Source organism: Chiroxiphia lanceolata, chromosome 3, assembly GCF_009829145.1.
Source record: "Chiroxiphia lanceolata isolate bChiLan1 chromosome 3, bChiLan1.pri, whole genome shotgun sequence".
NCBI classification, from domain to species: domain Eukaryota; kingdom Metazoa; phylum Chordata; class Aves; order Passeriformes; family Pipridae; genus Chiroxiphia; species Chiroxiphia lanceolata.
In genome coordinates, this window is record NC_045639.1 from 14766183 (window position 1) to 14787212 (window position 21030).

The window sequence follows — 21030 nt, forward strand, 5'->3', positions numbered from 1 at the left end:
TTTACTTTATGTATGCGATGTAATATTCCTGATCTCAGGGCTTCAATAAATGAGTGTCACACAATCAAAAAATCTATTTTGTGGTAATCCTGTGAATTAGCAGTACTTTTCTCACCATTTTAAGGCACTTAAGGAAGTTAAGGTACACGTGCATGTGGAGGTTATGCAGAAAGTCTGTGATAGATTTATTATTCTGCACCTGACTCAGAAATCTAAGCCAAAAGGAAGGAAAGGGAGAAACAAAAACACAATATGATGGCTTGAGAACTGTTAATAGAAACCAAATACTTAAAAATTTCTCTTTTTTTCAGTCTAAATGGGGAATTTAGTTACATTGCCTGAACATTTTTTTTAATTGTAGTGGTAGAGTTTATGTATACCTTAAAAAGAGAAATTTAAAAGAGAATGGACCAAAATGGCAGAGTTGTTGGCTTTTTGACTATATATATTTTGTATTCAGTTAAGTTGTCTGTGTTTAGTTATTTGCATCTTTTATTTGATTGCCTGGAGAATCCTCATATCTTATTCAACCTTTTACTCTGGGTTGTTTTTCTTTTTTATTTTCACTATTAAAAAACTTTTGATACTGCTATCACAGAGATAGATGTAATATAACAATATATAAAATTACAAATTGTACCAAAGTAGTACAAAATGTCAGGCTGGGAACAGGTCTGACAAAAAGAGGGGGAGTGGGTGTAGCCATATGTAGAGAGCTACTTGGAATTCATCATCTTGAACAATCCAAATCATTATTTCTCATTATGGATAATCAAGGGGGGGGAGGAAATTAAATATGCAGTTTTATTTAACAGAAATGTTTTGAAGATGTATGGAATTCTTTGTGAATAATTCATGCTCTTTAAGATCAGAAACGCTGAAACAAAATAAAGGTGGGCACTTCTGCTGGGATGTGCCAGTTTAGAAACAAAGCAGCACTCTTGCCACATGTAAATACAGCTGAAACAGGATGGCTGTAACATAACGGAAAAAAAATTCTTTGGTAAAAAGTCTGCAGTGATATAGATGATCTCTTCTTCAGAAAGTAAATTATTCATTTTGTCCTTGATCAATTCCAGTTAACACGTATTTGTGGCTCACAACTCTTTTCTCTAAAACATAAAAGTGACTCACAGGGGGAAAAAAGTCATGCTTGGGGAAAAGAGCATCAAGAAAACTGTGCCACAATGCAACCTTCTCCATCTTATGCCCCTACCAGGCATCTCTGATTAAATAACCCTCTCAATGACTTTGGCACTAACAAGTTATTTAAATTTTTCTTGCCTCTTCCAGTACATTGTTCTACTTATTTTTCTACAGGTTAGACACAAAATTGAAATTAAAAAGGAAAAGAAATATTGGAATGTGCTTTCAATTTGGGGCAGTTGAACAGCAGCAGGTGTAGTGTGGGCTGTAGGATGAAGCCTGTGAGGGACAGGTGACAGCTCTGTCACCTCATGTAAACTTTCATGTGTTCCCTTCTGTGAGCCTGCACCAGCACAGTAATATAGGTATTAACTAATATTTTTTTCTGTGTCTGCACATAGAATCCCTAGTTTTGCAGTCCAAAGTAAAGTAATGGGAATCTGCTGGTGCTTAAAAATCGTTGCTTCTTCTTTGAAGAAAACTGCGACTTTGTGGCATGTGCAAATTGTCTGCCACATGCTCCCTGCAGGGTATGCTGAGCAGCTGAGTCACTACTGGGGAGCCCCTGTCAGTGGACAGCCTTTGAGCCTCCTTTAATTCATCACGTTCTGGCAACACATTCTGTCCTTCCCATTGCAGGGGATGCATGAAGCAAAACGTTCTCCGAGATTGATATTTCTGTTTGTTTTTCTCAGTACTTTGGTGCCTTCTGGATGATCTGTAGATCTATTTTGTCTAACATTTTAAACTTCTTGGAAAACTGGATGCAAACTGTTTGTGTTCAGCATTCAAAAGCTGAAATACTTCTGAAAATGTTCCTATATACAAAAAGAGTCCTTCTTACCACATATGTGCTGGCTGTTAGCATATCTCCTCTTGTTTTCAGTGATGAACATCTTTGAACACCCAGGACAGGACACTTTTGGCTACACTGATGTAGGTTGGGTAGAAGCATATGTGTCCAGTCCTAATGCCAGTACATTTTCACTACCTAGGTTACAAAATGATACTTGTCGGGAGAAACCAAACAGAACAGAAATGTGTCAGTCTTTTAAAATACTGGTTTACGACCTTTTTGCTACTTTTTCCAGATATAGATAAATAGAACTATAGTTTGGTGGTAAGGTTCATCCAAATCAAACTGAACAGTGAATCATTTTCAGAACTGTCGCAGGGTACCCTGTACCACTTCTTTTCCATTTTACATGCATGCAGAGAAGGTCAAACAGTGAATTAGCAGACACCTTTGATGGTGCCAAAGACAACAACCTGCTTCAATACATTATCAAATAATAGACTATAAATTATGTAAGCACTGAAATGCCAAGCAGCAAACAGCATTTTCACTGCTAAATAGAATCACTGAATTCATTAGAAACTGCCAACTTGATGATGTAATTTTTTGAGGAGTCTGAATGTTAATTCTCTGTCACCAACCTTCCTTTCTTTCTGCCTCTCTATCAAATGCAGTCTTTTTTTATCACGTTCCATTATTATGTGATCCTCCATCAAGCCCTGCCTCCAGTATGCAGACACCCTGTTTCAATTCATGTTCAGACCAACTGCATAAGCTGACAGATTGCTAAGGCAGCACTGGAGGGGCACCACATAGGAATAAAATATTGAGTATGAAAAGCTAGGGAGTAAAATACCTGAAAATGGAGCTGGCAACACAGAGCTCTGATCCTTTGTGTGCTACTGAGCTCTACACTTTCCATAAGCAGATGATGGAGACGTGACAAATCCAGAGGTTGTGCATACATCAGTGTGGTACCTCCTGAGACAGGTCCTGCAGCCTCTGGGAGATAGAAACCACAGCTGGCAAGGGCTTTGAGCATCTGTGGTAGTGAGAAGGTCTCAAAGGAAATGGAAACCAAAAAAAAATTGAAAGTGTAAAAGGCAGATTTTATTAAAAATTGAAACATGATTTTTTTTTTTTCATTTCTTTTAAATAGAGAAACATCAGCATTAATAGGATAGACAGAAAAGTATTGAGCACCTTGGTTTCAGGGAACAAAACCACCTCGTTAGTAAGAGTTTGATGTATCCAAGTCAAGGGAGTCTTCTAAAAGCTGAAGCATCCTTGGGAAGGGAAGTAAAAATTAGGCTAAAACAAAACAAAACAAAACAACCAAGATAAATATTAATGAACAGAAAGTCCATAGTCTAGCATGATACTTGGTCCCTATTTAAGTTCAACAAAAAACATGATCACTGGGTACACAGCAGGACTCACAGGCAATTGCAGAGCTCTATGGGGAAATGTAGTAGTTCACATACTCTTTCAATACAGACTGCTGTCAGTGCATTATTTTGAGAAGCCACTAAAATTCGGTGAATCATTAATGAAGGATAAATATATAACGTTAAAATACAGCAGAAGTACCAAATCAAGGCATTTGGCTCTGAACATTTTACTTGCTAAGTTCTTTTCTGTCAGGGAACTCTGTAATTCCTAAAAACATCTCTCTCCTTTTCATAACCACATATAGCTCTTAGGAAAAAAAAAAAAGACATCTTTCTTTTTGCTTTATCTCACTATTTCACTGAACATTGAAATTTTGTTAAAGCCTCCAAAGCAAAGACAATTTGAAAATTAATTTCTCTACCACTCTGAAAAAAAGAAACCACCAAAAGACCATGCCATGTCCTATGGTACTGTGTTTCTGTGAGAAATCCTAGGGGAGGGAACACATAGAATTATGTTTCAGAGCTGAATTTTACTCTGATGATTTCTGTACTTCTGATAATTTGCTGGTAATACGACTTAAGGCAGAGCTGTAGTTGTTCTACATCTTAGTTCAGATGGTCTTGCTTCCTTTTGCAAGCAGACTTGAAGAAATGATAAGAGAAACATTTTTTTCCCCTTGTTTACTCCTTGCACCAAGAGATCAGATGTTTCTTGGTGCTCAGAAGTTGATTAGCTTAATAAAGGAGAAGCAAAAATAATTTGCTTTGATGCATTTCTTCAGAACAGGGCAAGCTGTCCTTTGGCAGTGGAATTCCCTAACCAAGGAATATTTTCAAGCTAGTATCCAAGTTTAAGCATGAGTTGTGATTTTGGTATGCATGAAACAATTCAAATTCATAAAATTAGACATGTACTTGGCAAGCAATGATTTCAACTCTCTGTAATGAGCCACTGTCCTTACATGAATCTGGAGGCAGTAAGGATATATGACTCAAGAGCTCACTGCTAGGAAGTGTCTCCCATTGCTAGAATTATCAATACCAGTGTATTTCAGTGCTATACTTCTATACAAGACAGTGAGTATGTTCAACAGAAAATGTCACAGATTAACATAAATAAAGTATTTCAATTAACATAGTAGAAGGTTTTCAGCTATTGTAAAAAGCTAATTCTCTTAAAGTCAGGACTGGCCACTGTAGGGTCTCACGTGCCTAAAGTTGGTGACAATGTTCACACCAAGGTTTTGCTATTCTGTCTCTGGAAGTGGTAATAAATGGATACCTAAAACAGTCAGACTTATGTAATACCTTCCCCTAATATTCTGTCAGCCTCCAGCTTCATACATATCTGGGGATTTACTAAGTCTCTTGTGTCTTGTTCATTTAGCAACCCAAAATCATGTCTCTTTGAGTCAATCATAGAATTTTTCCTTGAATCAGTGTCCGCTGCTCCACCCACAATATACCTTAAGAAGAAATTACAGAGATCTTCTATCTGTTGTGTTAAACAGCTCTCCTGGCTTCATTTGATGACCCATAGTTCTTGGAATGAAAGAGATACTGAAAAAGTTGATTCCAAACCATCACTTCCATGCCACTCCTTATTTTGTAGACCTGTACCAAATTTTTCTAAATAAGATATTTTTTTCAGAGTCTTCTCTGTGACCCCTGTGTCCTAGCTATTTTTTGTTTTCCCCAAGTCAGAACTGTCCCTTTTCCCCCTGACCTATTAAACTTTGATGAAGAATTTTGTCAAAAACCTTTTGGAAATACAAACAGGCTGTATCAATTAGATCCCCTTTTTCTGCAAGGATCAGTAAGGCAGAATTTCCCTCAGCAGTTTCTCACAAATCTGGCATTTTTTCATGCTCTGTAGCTACATTCCTTGTTACAATTTCTGCTTATTTGCCCAGTGTTGTCATGATTATGGACTTGTGATTCCCCAGATCTCCCTGGAACCTTTTTTTAAGGATTGATATTACTCCCACTCTTTAGATTGGAGGACATTTTAGGTAGTTAATATGCTTACATATCACCATTAGTAACTCAACCACCTGATTTGAGGTGTGTTAGACCTCCTAGGTGACTGCCATTCGGTTTTTGCAACAGGTTACTGCTCATCTGGAGCTGAAGTTGAACAGTGTAATTGTATTATCTGCCCTCACTGGCTCTCTGATTCCTCTCAGTACAGAGCAGTCCCTGTCACCAGCTTCCTAAGGGATATCCTTACCCCGAGATGGATGTATCTCTGTGTGATCATGTGCCCCCCTTCCTGTTCTAATGATGTTTCTGGAGTTAATCATCCTCTACAAGCTTCCCCATCTTCTTCCTGGTGAGATGCACTGAAAAATGGATGGAAGAAAAGTTGAATACTGGACCTTTCTCTGCATCCAGCCTGCTTCTGCCCTGTGCTGTGCCATAGTCAGTTCCTTTTGAAGGTGGCATCTGGCTTCAGAATTAGGTTGAGCTGAGAAGTCAAGTACAGTTGGGACTGTGTGATCTATTGTTTCAACCTTTTTGTAGAATGGGGTGGATTCAGAGCTTTGCATCTGGGAAATGCTTGATTTTTCTTTAATGAATCTGGAACTCTAATCTCACCATGGGATCTGAAGACTAAGCAAGATCAAACAGTATTTACTTCTCTACCTTGACCTGCTGTCAGAAATGTGCTACATTAGACTTTGACAGATCAGTTGAAGACAAAGAAGAAAAGGGATGAAACAGAAGCTGTTTACAGATGCTTAACTTTGGTGCTGTCACCTTCATACATGGCAGAAATGTCACCTTCTCCTACACACATTGGAGAATGCTCCCTACAACAGCTGTGGTCTGTCAGTGATGCAATCCAGAGTTTGTGGTAGGATGTGAAAGTGTGAATATTGGCCACGATCAGCCTTGGGAATGTTTTCCTGCTGCAGCAGGCGTGCTTTCTGCCCAGAAGCTGGATGACTTTCTGCTGCTCTGTCAGCTGACACTAACTTTAGATTTGGCCAAATATTCTATCTGAAGGGTATGTTTGATCTGAGTTTCTGTTTCCCCCAAAACTTTATAGGCCTGTACAGTGAATCATGTACCTTGACTATTACCCATCCTTTTTTTCTTTAGGCATAGGATTATGCCAACACAGTAAGGTTGCATAACAACATGCAGAGACTAAAGTTGTTAATTTCTTAATTTTTTTTCCCAAGAGAGTCTTTTTAGGTAATTTTATTCCTCATTCAAAATTCAATCCTTTTCCCACAGTTCAGTGTCACTGCTAGCATTTGGTAAAATCACTCCTATAATGAATTTGAATTGAGATCTATTAGGGTGACCAGTGGCTTAATGGCTCAACTGTAACTACTCCTTGAATCAGCTCCTGGGTAATAAGCGAGGCAAGAATAGCTCCTCATCTTGTGTGCTGCACTACCTGAGGTTCCTGCAGGCAATCATTATTACCTGCTACTTCATACACTGTTTGGCCAGATAATGTCTTGCAATTAGGCCTTAAGAGCAAGCGATGGAAAGCTCTCCATAAAAGCTGATTATATGGGAGCCCAGCAGCGCATCCCTACCACCATTCTCTGAGATTTATTGCCTTTTTGATGTCTCGCTGTTGCTGCTCAAATCCAGAGACAAGCTGTTTATCCAGACTGCTGCAGTCCAAATCTTCAGCAGTGGTGCTCTGGCACTGCTGCACTGAAGCCAAGGACAATATGGACTATGTACTTCTCACTTATATCCCTTCATATTCCATAATGTCAGCTGTATTCTGTTGGTACTTTTCTGTTTCTTTTATTGTCACACTCATTTTCAGCTGGTATAAATAGCATGTTGACATTTACTCAATGGATCCATTGCTGGAATCAGGCTTGCTTCATGGTTTTTGCATAGATGTTGAAATGTTTATGGGGACTGCAGGGGCACAAACACAGAAATCCTTGAAAGTTTGGTGAATGTCAACACAGTCTGTGAATAAATCTTCACTGACCCTTATGGTTACACTGCCATGCACAGAAGGGTTGGACAGATTAAAATGGTCCCAAGAGTAGCACAATATCCTGAGTAGATACAAACTGCTTTGCTTGTGCAGAGCAGCAAACAAGCACAGCTGGCTCACCACTGCAAGCACTGATTTAATAGATTATTCTGCGATCCAGAATCTATAAGGAAATTTTCAGCCTTCCTGCATTCTGAAGAGGGCATCCATATGTGGTCAAGGAGTTATCTTTTCACTTCCCAGAGCTGCTGTGGTTTGGGAGGGTGTAAAGCACCATTCTCTAGCTTTGTATTTAGACAAGCAAGAGTGATCTCCCTGAGCCTGGCTACGTGGCACTCTTTCTCCACACACTATTCTGCAAGCAGAGGCAAAGTCACTTTACCCACATGCCAGGCCAATCAGGAGTTAGAATGTGTAAGATTGGTTAGCACTGAGCGTGAACTAATGAGCCCTAATGAGATTTCTGCTCAGCTTGGAGCACACGCAAAACACACTTGCAAAATATCACAGACGTACTTTTTAAGAGACAGTAAAAAACCTCCCTTGAGAGCTCTTCAGTCTCCAGGCATTTTGAACTTCACCTGGACAAACAAAAATTAGCCAAGATGTGGTCTTCATTACTTGGTTTGGCAGCATTTAACAGATTGTGCTTCGCCTTTGCGCTCCATCTTAAAAACAGCAAAGAGAGGTGACCATGAAAGGTAAAATGCACCCTTCCACAGACAGTTTTGTTTGGGTAGTTATGCCCAAATTGTGGTCAGCTTAGTTCAAAAGATATTTGAATTTGTAACACAACAGGATATGTCATTTCTTGATAAATTGTATCATGCTAAACCATGTCATATGAGTCAAAAGGGTAAGGAAAATTGTAGTAGAGGTAGGAAAAATGAAATATGTTGGCGGAGCATGACTTTTCTTCCTGCTTTGAGTTTACAGTATTCAACAGATTTAAATCTTTTTTTCAATATCTAAAATTTTTATTCTCTAACCCATCAGTGAACCATATCCCAGCATCGTCACAAGGGTGGCAGCAGCCAGAAGAGCCTTTCTGAGTGAAAGACACGCAATCTGTCAGGGTGGGCAGGCTAACACAAATCTGTTAGCACTTTCTTTTCCTACGCAGGTCAGAGTCTTCTGGTACACTGGCCGGATTTCAATTTGGGGAGCTGTACATCTGTTGGGACTTCAACTGTGACTTGTAAAGTTTGTTTGAATCCTTTGAAGAGCAAGTAAGTCCTATGTAAATGTCAGGTGTGACGGAGGAATTTGAGGTCTTGACTGGGATGTGAGGGAGAACCACAGTGTATCTCTGTCCTTCCCCATGCTCGCTCTTATGGATGCCAGTGAGATTCACTGGACTGCAGGCAGCAGTGATGCTTCTTCATTGCCAGGTCACAGCTGGATGTGTAGAGAAGCACAGTGCAGATGCCAAAAGTGGTTGCAGCTGAGCCAGGGGAAGGTCAGAAGTCCTATGTGTGTGTTTGCAGTGTAGGGCCCATAAGCACAGCTTCCTGTCTTGGGCACATCACTATCACACACTACTTGTGCACAAACCTGCATCTCCCTGGGGTTTCTGCTCTGCACCTCCGTGAATGTACCCACCACCAGGCTGCAGATGTGCCATTAGTTTCCCTGACATCATCTGTAAAATGATGTTGGAGGTCTTTCTGTGCTGTAGAAGTGGGGATAAAAATGGGCATTAGAACCATGAGGCACTTTGAGAACATGGTAATGAGGACTATAAAGCACCTGAGAGAGATGGACAAGCTTCTTTTTCATCATCTGCAGAATCTCATTAGTCTACCTGCCATTCTTTTCTTTGCCTTAAGAACAATGTCAGGACCTTATTCTTCTCCTCCTTTTGCAGAGAACTGTGACTGACCTGCTCCCTCTGTGCTGAGAGCACTGGCAGGCAGATCAAGCTTTGGAGGCTCCTCTTTGTCGCCTTCCATGTAATAACCTGCTTCCTGGTAGAAAAAGTGTCAAAGAAAAACTATTCCAAGGAGGAATATATCACTGGACAGTCTTATAGCACTAATTTGAGCTTGCTGAAGGAACTTGGAGCTGCTCTTTTTCATTTTCCAGGACTCCAGCTGCATAAAGACTTAGACATGCCCAGCTTTCCTTTCAATGCTCATTTGCTTGCTTTTAAGTACATGTGTCATTTTTCATTATTTTATATGCTAAGGGGTAGGTCCTGAATTTTTTAGTCATGTTTGGCAGAACCTTGTTCCATAAATAATCCTATTAACTGCAGTGGATCTGTTTGTGGAAAACAGTACTGTTCAGCAGCAGCTGAGGAGTCCCAGCAGGAAGCACAGGGAAGAGAGAAAGAGGAAAACGACTGCTGGAGATCGGAACTGTATTTATGTTTTAATGTAGCTCCATATCAGTCATTGAATGAAATGAAATAATTTTTTTACTTTGCTGTAAAAGCTTCAGCAAAAGTAGGCAAAACCTCAAATGCCCTTTCAGGGACGCTTTAAAGTGAATGTGCAATATTCATTCTCACTGTATAGTGCTAAAAAAAGACTCAGTGACTCTTTGGCTCCTAATTGTCACCTCAGGCAGCTTATTTAGCCTACCTGTCATGAAGGTAAGAAATATACAACACACTGTAAGTCTTGCAAAGTAAATGAGACACTTTTTTTAGCCTTCCTCTGTCAATATTAATAACCCACACTAATTGCACAATGCTTCTTTTTTCTTTTCTCCTTTTTTTCTTCAATCTGCTACAGGGATTAGTTAGTTACTTGCATCTTCTTTAGAGATCTTAACAAATGTTAATTTGTCATTCTTACCTTTTTTTTTTTTTAAGTGTCAGAATGAAATTAATTTCCCGGAAGGATATTTAGTGTCTTTTATGTATCAATCACGGTTGAGTTCTTCCTTTACTCATGCAGAGGTGGTTTCTCCTAAGCTGTATGAGGTCAAGAAAAGATACAGTTTTACGCATTGCAGAGTATCTTGATAGTGTTTAGGGACCTATGGTATGCTGTAAAGGTATTTCCATTTCAGACCTCTTTAATGTATTTCAATGCTGGAAATTCTCCTCCAACCTGAGTGAATTTCAGCAAACTTAATTGCTCTGGCCAAACAACAGGTTGTTAGCACTGTCTGTGGGCTGATTGTAAGTACTAGAAGAATTAAGCAAGTTTTCTCTTTACAGAAATCTCAGTATTTCAGCCTTTGAAATTCCTCATGTGTGCTCTGCCAGGCAGCTCTCTTTCTTTAATATGAGATGATAATTATGGCATGTTGTGGAGGCATCATTAAAGTTTCTTTAATTCATTTTATGTCATAATAAATTGTACTTGAACGAATTAATAGTCTCTTGAATGTCAATGAGTAAGAAGTTCAGGTTTGTTGCTAAACTGCATAGCTTCCTGAATGGCAGGCTCATGAACTTTGAAATGGTGGACAGGAGGCATTGCCAGCCTATTTTTTTCATGCTGATGAACATTTTTCCTTTATTTATGGATTAAAGACTAATAACTGAGTAGTATATTTTAACCATACTCAAAAGCAATCAGACCAAGTAAGTCCCTGAACAATCCAGTTTGACCTCACATTGGTCCCATAAACCTCCATGACCTGTCTAGAAGTCTGTGCCCCTGCTTGACTGTCCTTAAGCTGAAAAATTATCTCCTTGTAACCAGCCTGAATGTCACTTGTTTCAACTTGTGTCTGTTACTTTTTCTTCTCCCACCCTGCACTTTGAAATAAGCCTGGTCCACTTCTTGATCACCATCCCGTTGGTGCTGGGGACTGCTTTTCTGAGTCCACAGGCCATCACTTCATAGGTACCAGGGGCTACTGTTAGGTCCCCACAGGCCATCCCTTCCCTGGGCTGAACAAACCCTGGTCTTTCAGCTTCAGCTCACAAAGTGCTCCTGCCCTGCCCATCTTGGTGGCCTATCCTGAACTCCCTCCATTAAATGATGTCTTTCTTCTACTGGGCATCACAGAATGGACACAGTGCTGCCAGTGTGGTCTAACAAGTCCTGAATAAAGGGGAATAATCACCTCTCTCAATTTACTGGCAGATCTGCTCCCTGAACAGGCAAAGCCGACTCCGCCTCGCTGCAAGGAGTTTGTCCTCCACAGGTTTGGGTCTTTGCATTTGTCCCTGTTGGATTTCATGAGGTTCTACTGCTGCCAATGTGAACAGTGTATGGTTATTGATGTCTGTAGGCAGGTCTCCTTGACATTACAGTCAGGCAAGGTTTCTCCTGCCTCACATCTCTGACCTTCAGATACCCTTTTCTGGCTGGGAAAGGTGGCAGGGAAGAATATATGATGCAAAGTGCAATTCTAGGCAGGCTTTGGTGTCTCTTGTGCATTATTTTGGTCTAGTCAAACCCACTCATGGACAGTGGAAAGAAAAAGTACTTCTATAACTGTACTTCTACAGACATGTGATAGAAACCTAGCAGATGGGCTGCGTCTTTTATTATCAGCTGGGGATGAACAGACCTGAACCCGAGGAGCAGTACTAGATGGAGTGGCAAAGATTATTCTCTGACTTCACTGTTGTCTCTTGCATATGTCTCCTGTGGTCTGAAAATACACGAGGTGATATATCCTCAGATTGCCTCAGAAAAATCATGTAGATAAAGGGCTGAGTGGGAGTTTGTCAGCCATCAAAGCCATGGAAGTATTGGGGCAGAGTGAAATAAAGAAAGTCGAAATTCCCCTGCACAAGCACATGCTAATTGCTGAGAAATGTCAGCAGAAGCATTAGAAGTGTCCAAGATCCTTCTGTGCTGGGCAGTGTCCTTCCTGTGCTAAACAGACAGGCAGGACCATTTACAGCAGTTTCTAACTCGCTTTTAAGGAGGGGGAGGTGGCTAAGAGGAGGGAAACAAGAAACACAGTGTAGTTGATTATTGCTGCTCCGCAGTCTGCAGAGGTGCGATTTAATAGGAGGACAACTAATCACAGCCAAGTTTTGAAGTCAAGAGTCAGGCAGTCACAGGAAATCTGTATGAGCGTAATTCCATAATCCTCTCCTTATGCTAGTGTGTGTTGTCTTCTCGAGTCAATGCACTCCCTCTGGTGGCAAATTTACTGTCTCGCTTTCACTCTTTTTTTGCAGTTAAGGTTGCATATGAGCAGATGGCTAAAAAAAACGAGAGAGCAAGAAGCTACTGCTTTTATTAGGCTACTTTATCGTTTTATATTCTCGGCACTGAGGTCACAGATAAAGTCTGTCCATTCAAACGTATTAAAAATAATTTCATACATGGAAAAAGAGGAAGCTAAAAATATTCTGTTCAGAAAGGCTAATTCTGGGAAGAGCCTAAAACATTCTATTTTTATCAGGTCAACGGTCTGTTGGTCTCAGTGATCAGCTGTTTTAAAACCCATGTTGGTCATTCATAAAAGGTAAATCAATGATGTGTTGAAGTCCCTTTTAGTAATTTCCTCTAGTTTCTTCTTAGGTGTCTATCTGTTCCATCTCACACTGTAAGCTTTCCTAAATAAAAAACATCTTTTTCTGCTCGTTGAGTGGTAGTCAGGATAATAGGTGCTACTGCTGCCTGTAAAGTATAGAGAGAAACTATGTGATGGAAATCATCAAAAGAGCAAGAAATCTCCACTCTGACAGATTAACTTTTTTTGGATGTGGTTTTTATGTCATTTGTTCATACAAGTGATTTATTTGCCTACACAATTTTAGAGAATGCTTATTGTTAAGCAAAGCCAGTGTTAAAGTGGTATTCGGTAATTAAACACAACTCTAAGGCTGGGAAACATCAGTGAAAACAGTATTTACTTAATTAGCTGTCATGTTGTGTTTCAAAAGACAGAAACAAAAGCAGACACTGCTGTGAACTTGCTTGCCCGTAGGTTGATGCACTCCAGCACCTGGTGAGCTTCCTGCCTTAAGAAGACCTGTTCGCACACCTCCAACAGCTGGATTTAGATGCTGAGCTGACCACGTCTGCACTGTAGTGGAAGGACTTAGAGTTGTATTTGGAGCAAGTTTATTGAGGGCAAGAGAGAGAGAGAGAGCAGGGATGGCTCATTTTAATTTCCTCTGTAACCTCACTAATCTGGGTGACGGAGTGGCCTGGGACCGGCACTGCTGCTTGGGCAGAGGATGGGGTTTGTAGAACCCTTTTATTCCTCTGGCTTAGTGCTCACAGAATTAGACCAAAGCTAATTTTAGAGTCCAATGTTGATGTTAGAGGCCAGTCCTATCAACCAGACTCTATTACCACTGTCTTAAAAAAAGATTCCTTGGTGACTATATAACCTTGAATTAACTGTCTGTCCCAGATGCCATCTAATTTCATAATCTGTAATGTCATCATTGAATATCTGTCATAATTCACTTAATTGCATGTCAGTTGCTACAGTACTTCAATTTGGGCAAATTTCTGTTTTCTTACTCAGGAAAACAGTTTACACTCTCAAGACCAATTTGCCAGCTGGAGCATAGTTCTTCTGCAAATGGATGCAAAGATAAGGCTCTTGTAAATATCTGAAAGCACCATCATCTCTGCATTTACACATTCAACAGTAAGAATCTCAAAGACAATGCATCACAGCCATCTCCATGAGATAGGTCCTTGCTCCCAGCACATGATGCTCTGAAGGTGTCAACGTGTGTAGCTGGGGCAGGTATGAGTCTGCCACCTGCATTGCTTTCAAGAAGCTAATGAGGAAGAAGTATGAAACCCTGTGATGGCACAAAGATGTGGGGCATATTTAGGACTAGCTTTAAGTGCCTGTCATGGATCATCTGCAACAGGTCCTTTGGGTTTTCAGGCATGGTTGTAGCTGCAATCATGGCACTCAAGAAGGACTTGTGAGTGCAACCTCCCCAGAAAGAGACCAGGAAGTGGTTTTTTCCCCCTCTTTTACATGGATGTTCTTCCTGAGAGGACACAGCTGTGCTTCTGAACTGGTAGTGAGAGAATCACCATCCGATTACTCCATCCAGGGGACTGTAATGATGTGACTGTGTGCCATTTGATAGTAGTATAAAGAAATTAGGAGAGACATTCACAGGTCAAAACATTAATAGACACCAGAGTATGTTCTTTAAGGCCTTGGATCATATGTATAAAACAACTCAGACAACCTTCTGAATCTTCATTTATTCTCAGATAGTTTTAGTGTGGTGTTGAATTAGTGCTTGCTCTAGTATGAATGAAATGTCAGTTCTGTTTAGCATACTAGTCTGGTTTTATTAAATGTAATGATAACTACATATTTCCTTCAAAGTCTTATCTCCGCAGTATTAAAAGAGAAACTTCTGGTCTGAGAGGGACTTTTTTATGACTTAATAATTGTCATCTCATTCTTAACTCTTGTAAATGAAAATGAAGCAATATGTACTGTACTGATAAAATGGCCTCTCCAATCAAAAGTTAGAAGGATTGAATTTTTCTTCATTAAGCTCATGATTTGCTACTGAACCTGACCTGATGTTTTAGAACACCTATGTTTTACTAGTCATATTAAATTAAAGTATACTTGTTATAGTTTTGGAAGTCACTAATAATTGCAAAGACATCTTGTAGCCCCAGTGGTATTTTTTGATCTCCTTACTTTTGCATATGGAAGAATTATTACAATCATCTGAAAGAAACTTTGTGGTTTGATATATAAAACCCAGAGTTAATCAAATTGAAATGTCTTCATATCAGTGAAAACTATTTTGACATTCAGAGAATGTTACCACTTTTTAAACTATGTCATAAATATTACTATCCATTTCATCAGTATAACATGACCATTTATATGGATGTATTTCAGGATGAAGAGATATGGCTTAAATTCCTCTGTAATTAAATATTCTTGTGCTTTGTACATTTCTCAAGCTTCACCTTTTGTGTTTTGGGGGGCGGAGGGGGGAATTCCAGTCTGCTTTTAGATTACAACTGTAGAAGCTAGAGTCTTCTGTTGAAAAGACAAAACTCCAAAAGCCTCAAATGAATTGTCTTCCTGGCATTTGTTTAAATCCTGAAGTGTTCCAACTTGCAATGGGCTACAGCAAAATTTTACTAAATGGGAATTTGTTTGATCATAGGGTGCAATTCTGCATTTTATATCATTTTGAGTATGAAGGCAACTGAAGATTTACCTATTTCAGAAGACCTTGTAGGTCTAAAATCTTTCAAAGGAAAGAGCATAGAGAGATATGAGAAAAAAAAGTCACTTATGTTTTAGAAAGTCTTTTTTTTGGCAGTCACTGTCATTAGCAAAATGGACAGTGTTTTACACAGACAATTAAAAGAATACTATTGCAATTCATTATAGGCTTACCATTGTTAAAAAGAGATTGTCATGATTTTTTCTTACCTTTTTTTGTTTGAATATTGCTCTTCTCATCTTGAGTAACTTCAAATGGCTGGGGGGAAAATAACAAATATTTAGTGATGTTTGGTAAAATTGGGATAGCTTTTAAGATAACTTGAAGAATTACTTTAATTCCTTTTAAAATCTTAATTAGTTCCCTTCAGAAAATCTGCATTATGAGGCTTATTTTAAAGGTGAGAAGGATGGAATTTTTTGGTCAGCACGGTTCAGAGAAAAGGTGATGTCTTCTGTCTCATTTCACGTGTTTATGCTTTTTGATTACGGAAGAAGAAAACAAAACCGGCCATTAAAAGAAAAAAAAAAAAAAAAGAAAAACAAGTTAACAGCAGATTTTAACAAGATTAAGAAATGTGAGTCAAGTTCAGGAGAATCACCTGTGGCTCCCTCACTTACTTAAAATGCATACGATTTATAAGAGCTGTGTATCTGAAACAGCTATTTACAGTTTAAAAGAAAAACAAACCAAACCATCAAACCAAACAAACAACCCCCCACCTTTATGTCAAAATGCTCTCTTCAGGCGTCTTGTAGAGTAACCCTGGTTCCAGACAATAGACTGGCGCAGCATGACTCAGCAACAGCAAAGAGTTCACAAGGTCCCTTCCTCCAGGATTAATATTTGTAACAAGATGTTTTAGCTCAGTCAAATAGTAAACATAACAAATAAGGACTCAAAGAGTCCTTAGAATTCAACATGCAGGCCTTCTGATGATATCCTTGAAGCTGTTTTGCTCCTGTTGTGTTACAAATAGTCATTTGGCATATTTCTGGGATTTCTTTTCCAGATGATGAAATTAGTTTACCAGTCCACAGACATTACTGGAATTGTGACATCTTCTGCTTGGGTTCCTATAAAGGTACCAAAATAAAAAGGAGATGAATCAGCAAGTGCATGAAGAATAATCACAGCTAAAAAAAAAAAAGTTATGTTATTTAGCTCTGGTTTGAGGGTTGTAGAGCTTTTAATCTATCAAATAGATTATATACCACATAAAAAATAACATGTCTTTTGCCTAGGAGGAATACAAAAACAGGGACTCTTGGATCCATGAAGTGGAGCATAAATACTGTAACAAATAGGGTGTTTCTCCTTCAGGGACAAAAGTGTCTGGGCTGTATAAAGTAAAAATGCTTTGTTGTCACTTTCGGTCTTACCAAAAAATACATGTGGCTGAGGAGGAAGGAGCTTTTCACAGGGCAGATACCCACTGCATTAAAAGAGCCCTGGTTAATACAGTTGGGCCCCATGATTTCAACACCACTTTAAATATAAAATACTTGTGTCATGGAAAATCAGCATTGCTCACCTCTATTCCTACTCTAAGGGCACAAAGAATCTGGGGTCGTGAAGTGAAACTTGCTGAGGATTCATCCCCCAAGGGGCACATGGTTTGTCCCAGCTTTTGAGGCGGATCTTCTATCCAGGGAGTTGGTCTGGGAGGTCTCTGCATTCCTCCCTTTGATATGAAGGAGACAGGCACAGATGTGAAGGCAGAGATGTCTTCAGTCCTTGCCTGTTTGCTGTTTTTCCTGGTGGGCTGCTTGGGATGCCAGCACCACGCCTGTCGCTGCATGGGAAGGGTCTTCATTTGTGAGGAAAGCAAGGTGGTCCATGTTCCCCGGGACATCCCTGCCAACACCACCGAACTGTAAGTAGGGCAAGGGGATGGTTCTCAGCAGCAGCCTTGTTGCTGGCTCGCGAAACAAACTGCTGCTTGGCAAACCAAAGGTCAGGTTTATAGGGAGTATCTCGGAAGACTTAATGCTGGATGTTTGCAAAGCAAAGCCCTTCCTTCAACGCTCACTTAATTACATCTTGAAGCTCCTCTCCATTTCTCTGATCGTGCTCATTTTAAGATCTCTGTTAAGAAACAATATAGCATGTTATAATGCGAAGTGCAGACCAAATTTTGAACAAGCTTCCTTGGTGCTGTGACACTAATTTGAAGCATAAAGTCTAAGCTTTCTTTACAGCTTGCTTCAGTGTTGTCAGAACGTGTAGTGCAACTTGTCTGCCCTAAACAACTTGATGATGAGCATTTGTGTTTGTACTGCAGGAGGTTTCCGAAGGTTTGTGCTCATTTACCAAGAAGAAACTTAATGTTTTCTTTTTGAAATCACAAAGGCATTGCAGAAAGGATTCTGATGAACAGAGACCAATCCTCCTCCATCAGGAGCAGCACGACTGCAGCTGGAGGGAGTGAACAGTGTGAAGATACCATACTGAGTTACTAGAGAATGAGTTTTATCTATCTTAAAGTTGCTCTTTGTTTTCCATAAGGTAGTGTAAGCAATAGTGTATGGCAGCTGTTTTCTGTGTAAGTAGCACAGGCGAGCAAACGCATTTACAGAAAGGCAAATATGTAACAGTGCAAGCGACAGTTTTCATTTTAATTTTTTTTTAAACAAATTATATCACCCCTTGCCTACACCCACAGCTGTCTTACATTGTTACGACCTAAAGCAAAAACAAAAGGATAGTCCTGGATAAAGCCTTTGATTAATGTCGAGTAGCAAGATGGAGGGAGGATACAATGAAGAAGGATATGTCACTAGTTGGAAAAATATACCCCTGTTCCAATTTTGCACATAGTTACTATGCCACAGTTTTTCTAGGGCAGAAGTTTTGTTTTGTACAGAAGGAGGAGCTGTTATGCTCATTGAGTAAGCAGACTGCGGTGAAAACTTGAGAGAAATGTCTGAGTTAACCACAAAAGGTCAATAAAAGTTTAAATCATTCTCACAACTAGAGGGAAAAATAATCCATCTGTGATGTAGGTCATCTAAACCCTGAGTGAACTGTGCTCCAGGCATATACTGCTAATTTTGTTTAATTTTGCTTTGATTGTTTCTTTAGATTACGCAGTTAAGGTCTGCCTTCTCGGGATTAAGCAAAAGCATTTTTTTAATTATTTCTGTGAAGAAGTAGAGTATCACTGAAAAGCACCTGTTAGCAAAATGGGGTTTGTTCTCTCCTTGTTAACTTCTCAAGGGTTTGTTGAGGATGCTAATTTGTGGGTTCTTCAGCATAAGTATGTATTCTCTGAAACAGGCAGACATTAGTGTGACTGAAAACAGGAAACAAATGCTTTCTTCTGGCAGTGCTGTGCAAATACTGGAGTTAGAATCTCCCAACTTGGCTCTCTTCTCACTTTCTCTCTCACAAAATAAACCAGCTTTTGGTTCCTCAGGAAGCAATTCTGATCCCATTCAATCAGTATAGCCCTAGGACTGATTTCAGCATGGCTTAAAAATTTGAAAACTGCCTAGAGTTGCTTTGAATATACCAAACCTTAGAATTAGTAATACGTTCAGATACGTTACCTGAACAGCTAAGTGACAGATAAATGTTAGATTTTTCCTTCAGGATCAAAGCGGAACTCTAGAAAAGTGTTTTCCTCTGCAATCTCTCTGTTGAGTGCCCAGTGGGGTGATTCAGGTGACTAAAATAGGTTTTACTGCTCCAGATGACGTTGAAGGTGCACTCTTGGAAACAGAAAAAGCTTGCTTTATGTTTCCTCAAAAAGTCTCAATGACTGAAAAGGGTTTTAAAATCAGTGTAGCAAATTGAGCACAGAAGGCCACAGTGTCTAAGAACCCTGTACAGGGCACAAGCAGTGATTTCTTGGTACGTAGAGCTCCTGCAAGGTATTTTTTTCACTTAAGAGATCATTGTGGAAGTGCTGAATGCAGTCTGGTTTCATTTGATGTAAAGGAGAAGGGTTTCTTCAGTACACTAAAAGCTCCTCACCTTCCCTTACGTGGCCTTGATAGCTTTCCTAAGTTATGCTAGAGTCCTTTCCTAGTGTCTTTAAAATATTGAATAACATACTGGTGAATACTTTGGACTGAGAACAGCAGCCTAATAAGCCTCACTTGTTGCTCTGTGTTTCTATTTCACTACATCTGTTTCTGAAGTAGGGACACTGGCATGTGGCAGCCAGCTCTGTCACTTGCTAGGAAAACTCAGGATAAAGATAAAAACATGGCTCTCACTAACCATTCTCTCTTTGCCATTGCTGATTTTTTAATTGTTATTATTATCTTTTAGTGTTCGAGAGTTGGTCACTGTCATGTGCTGCTGTGATGGGTTTCTTTCTCCCCTCAGGGAGAGCTTACACTCCACAGTTATAGTTCACAACAGTGAACATGAGCTCTGCAGCATGGTACATGAGACAGGGTTTTCATCCTAGTTGGATTAGCATCTCCCTTAGCAAAGTTATTGCAAAAGGGAAGGCTGGTAAGCTCTTACAGTGAGTGATTTCATTCTGTACTTACAATGTGGAAACAGAGCAGGAATCAGAATCCATACGGTTTCATTACTCTTCTTGCTGCTGCATCTACTTTTTCACTCACAGGCCAAAATCTCATGAGGGGATAGTTACAGCTTGGTCTGTACATTGCTTTTTGCAGACTTGCAAGCACTCTGCAGCTGGCATGTTCTGAATGTTTGCAGAGGAGTCTGTGGTTATTAGCTGTTTTGCTTTTGTTCTATCTTTGGCTGGATAGAAGAATTTTTTTGGGTTTTCTTATAGATATCAAAATGCCTAAGAGAATTGGAGTCAATCCATTAGAAACCAGAGGCCAAAAGTTCAGGTGGGAAATGTATGTTCCTCTGTCTCAAAGTACTAACTGTTAATTGCCTCTGGGGAAGAGGGGAGGGATGATTCAGTAGTAACCGAAGGCAGTTTGCTCCTTGAAGATTTATACCAGTTTTAAAATGTAATGTCAAGCTTTGTAATCCATCATCAGTATTCACTAAGATTTCATTTTAGTTATTAGAGGTCTTGCTTTGAGATTGTAATGCAAACAAAAAACTTATTCTCAGAAGGGATCCTTCTTAAGATTTAACAAACTACTTTCAGTAGAAATATTTGAGTGTCATCAAATAACAGGATAAGAGGAAATGACCTCAAGTTGTGCCAGGGGCAGTTTGGACTGAATATTAGGAAAAATATCTTAACTGAAAGGGTGGTCAAGCACTGGAATACGCTGCCCAGGGAAGTGATGGAATCATCATCCCTATAAGTGTTCAAAAGACACGTGGATGTGGCACTTGGGGACATAATTTAGTGGTGAACATGATGGTGCTAGATTAATCTTTGGACTCAGGGATCTCAGAGTTCTTTTCCAGCCTTAATGATTCCATGATTCTATGGTTCTGTGAGGCAGTTTAGCCATTGTCAGAGCAGTTTAGAAGTATATTATATAGAGTGTTTGCTCTCAAGCATCTGCAAACTATAAACAGCAGGGTTTTTACTTGCTTGCTGCATAGGTGTTTTTGTACAATTGCTCAAGGATATTTATTTTAGATTATCAAGTCAAGGCTGAGTAGACGTCTGAGCACTAAAACATTGGCTGCCTTGAAATAGCAAGTTCTG

The 21030-nt window shown here is 39.6% G+C and overlaps 1 protein-coding gene across 2 annotated transcripts in view; it reads left to right on the forward strand.

Annotated features, from left to right (window-relative positions):
• The first annotated feature begins 17119 nt into the window (after positions 1-17119).
• Positions 17120-21030, forward strand: part of LOC116785147 (follicle-stimulating hormone receptor) — an 87407-nt gene continuing 83496 nt past the window's right edge. For both annotated transcript variants that reach the window (XM_032684397.1, XM_032684398.1), the window contains exon 1: positions 17120-17298. In XM_032684397.1, coding sequence (XP_032540288.1) covers positions 17147-17298 — 152 coding nt within the window. In that variant the 5' untranslated portion in view covers positions 17120-17146. The remainder of the gene's footprint in view (positions 17299-21030) is intronic.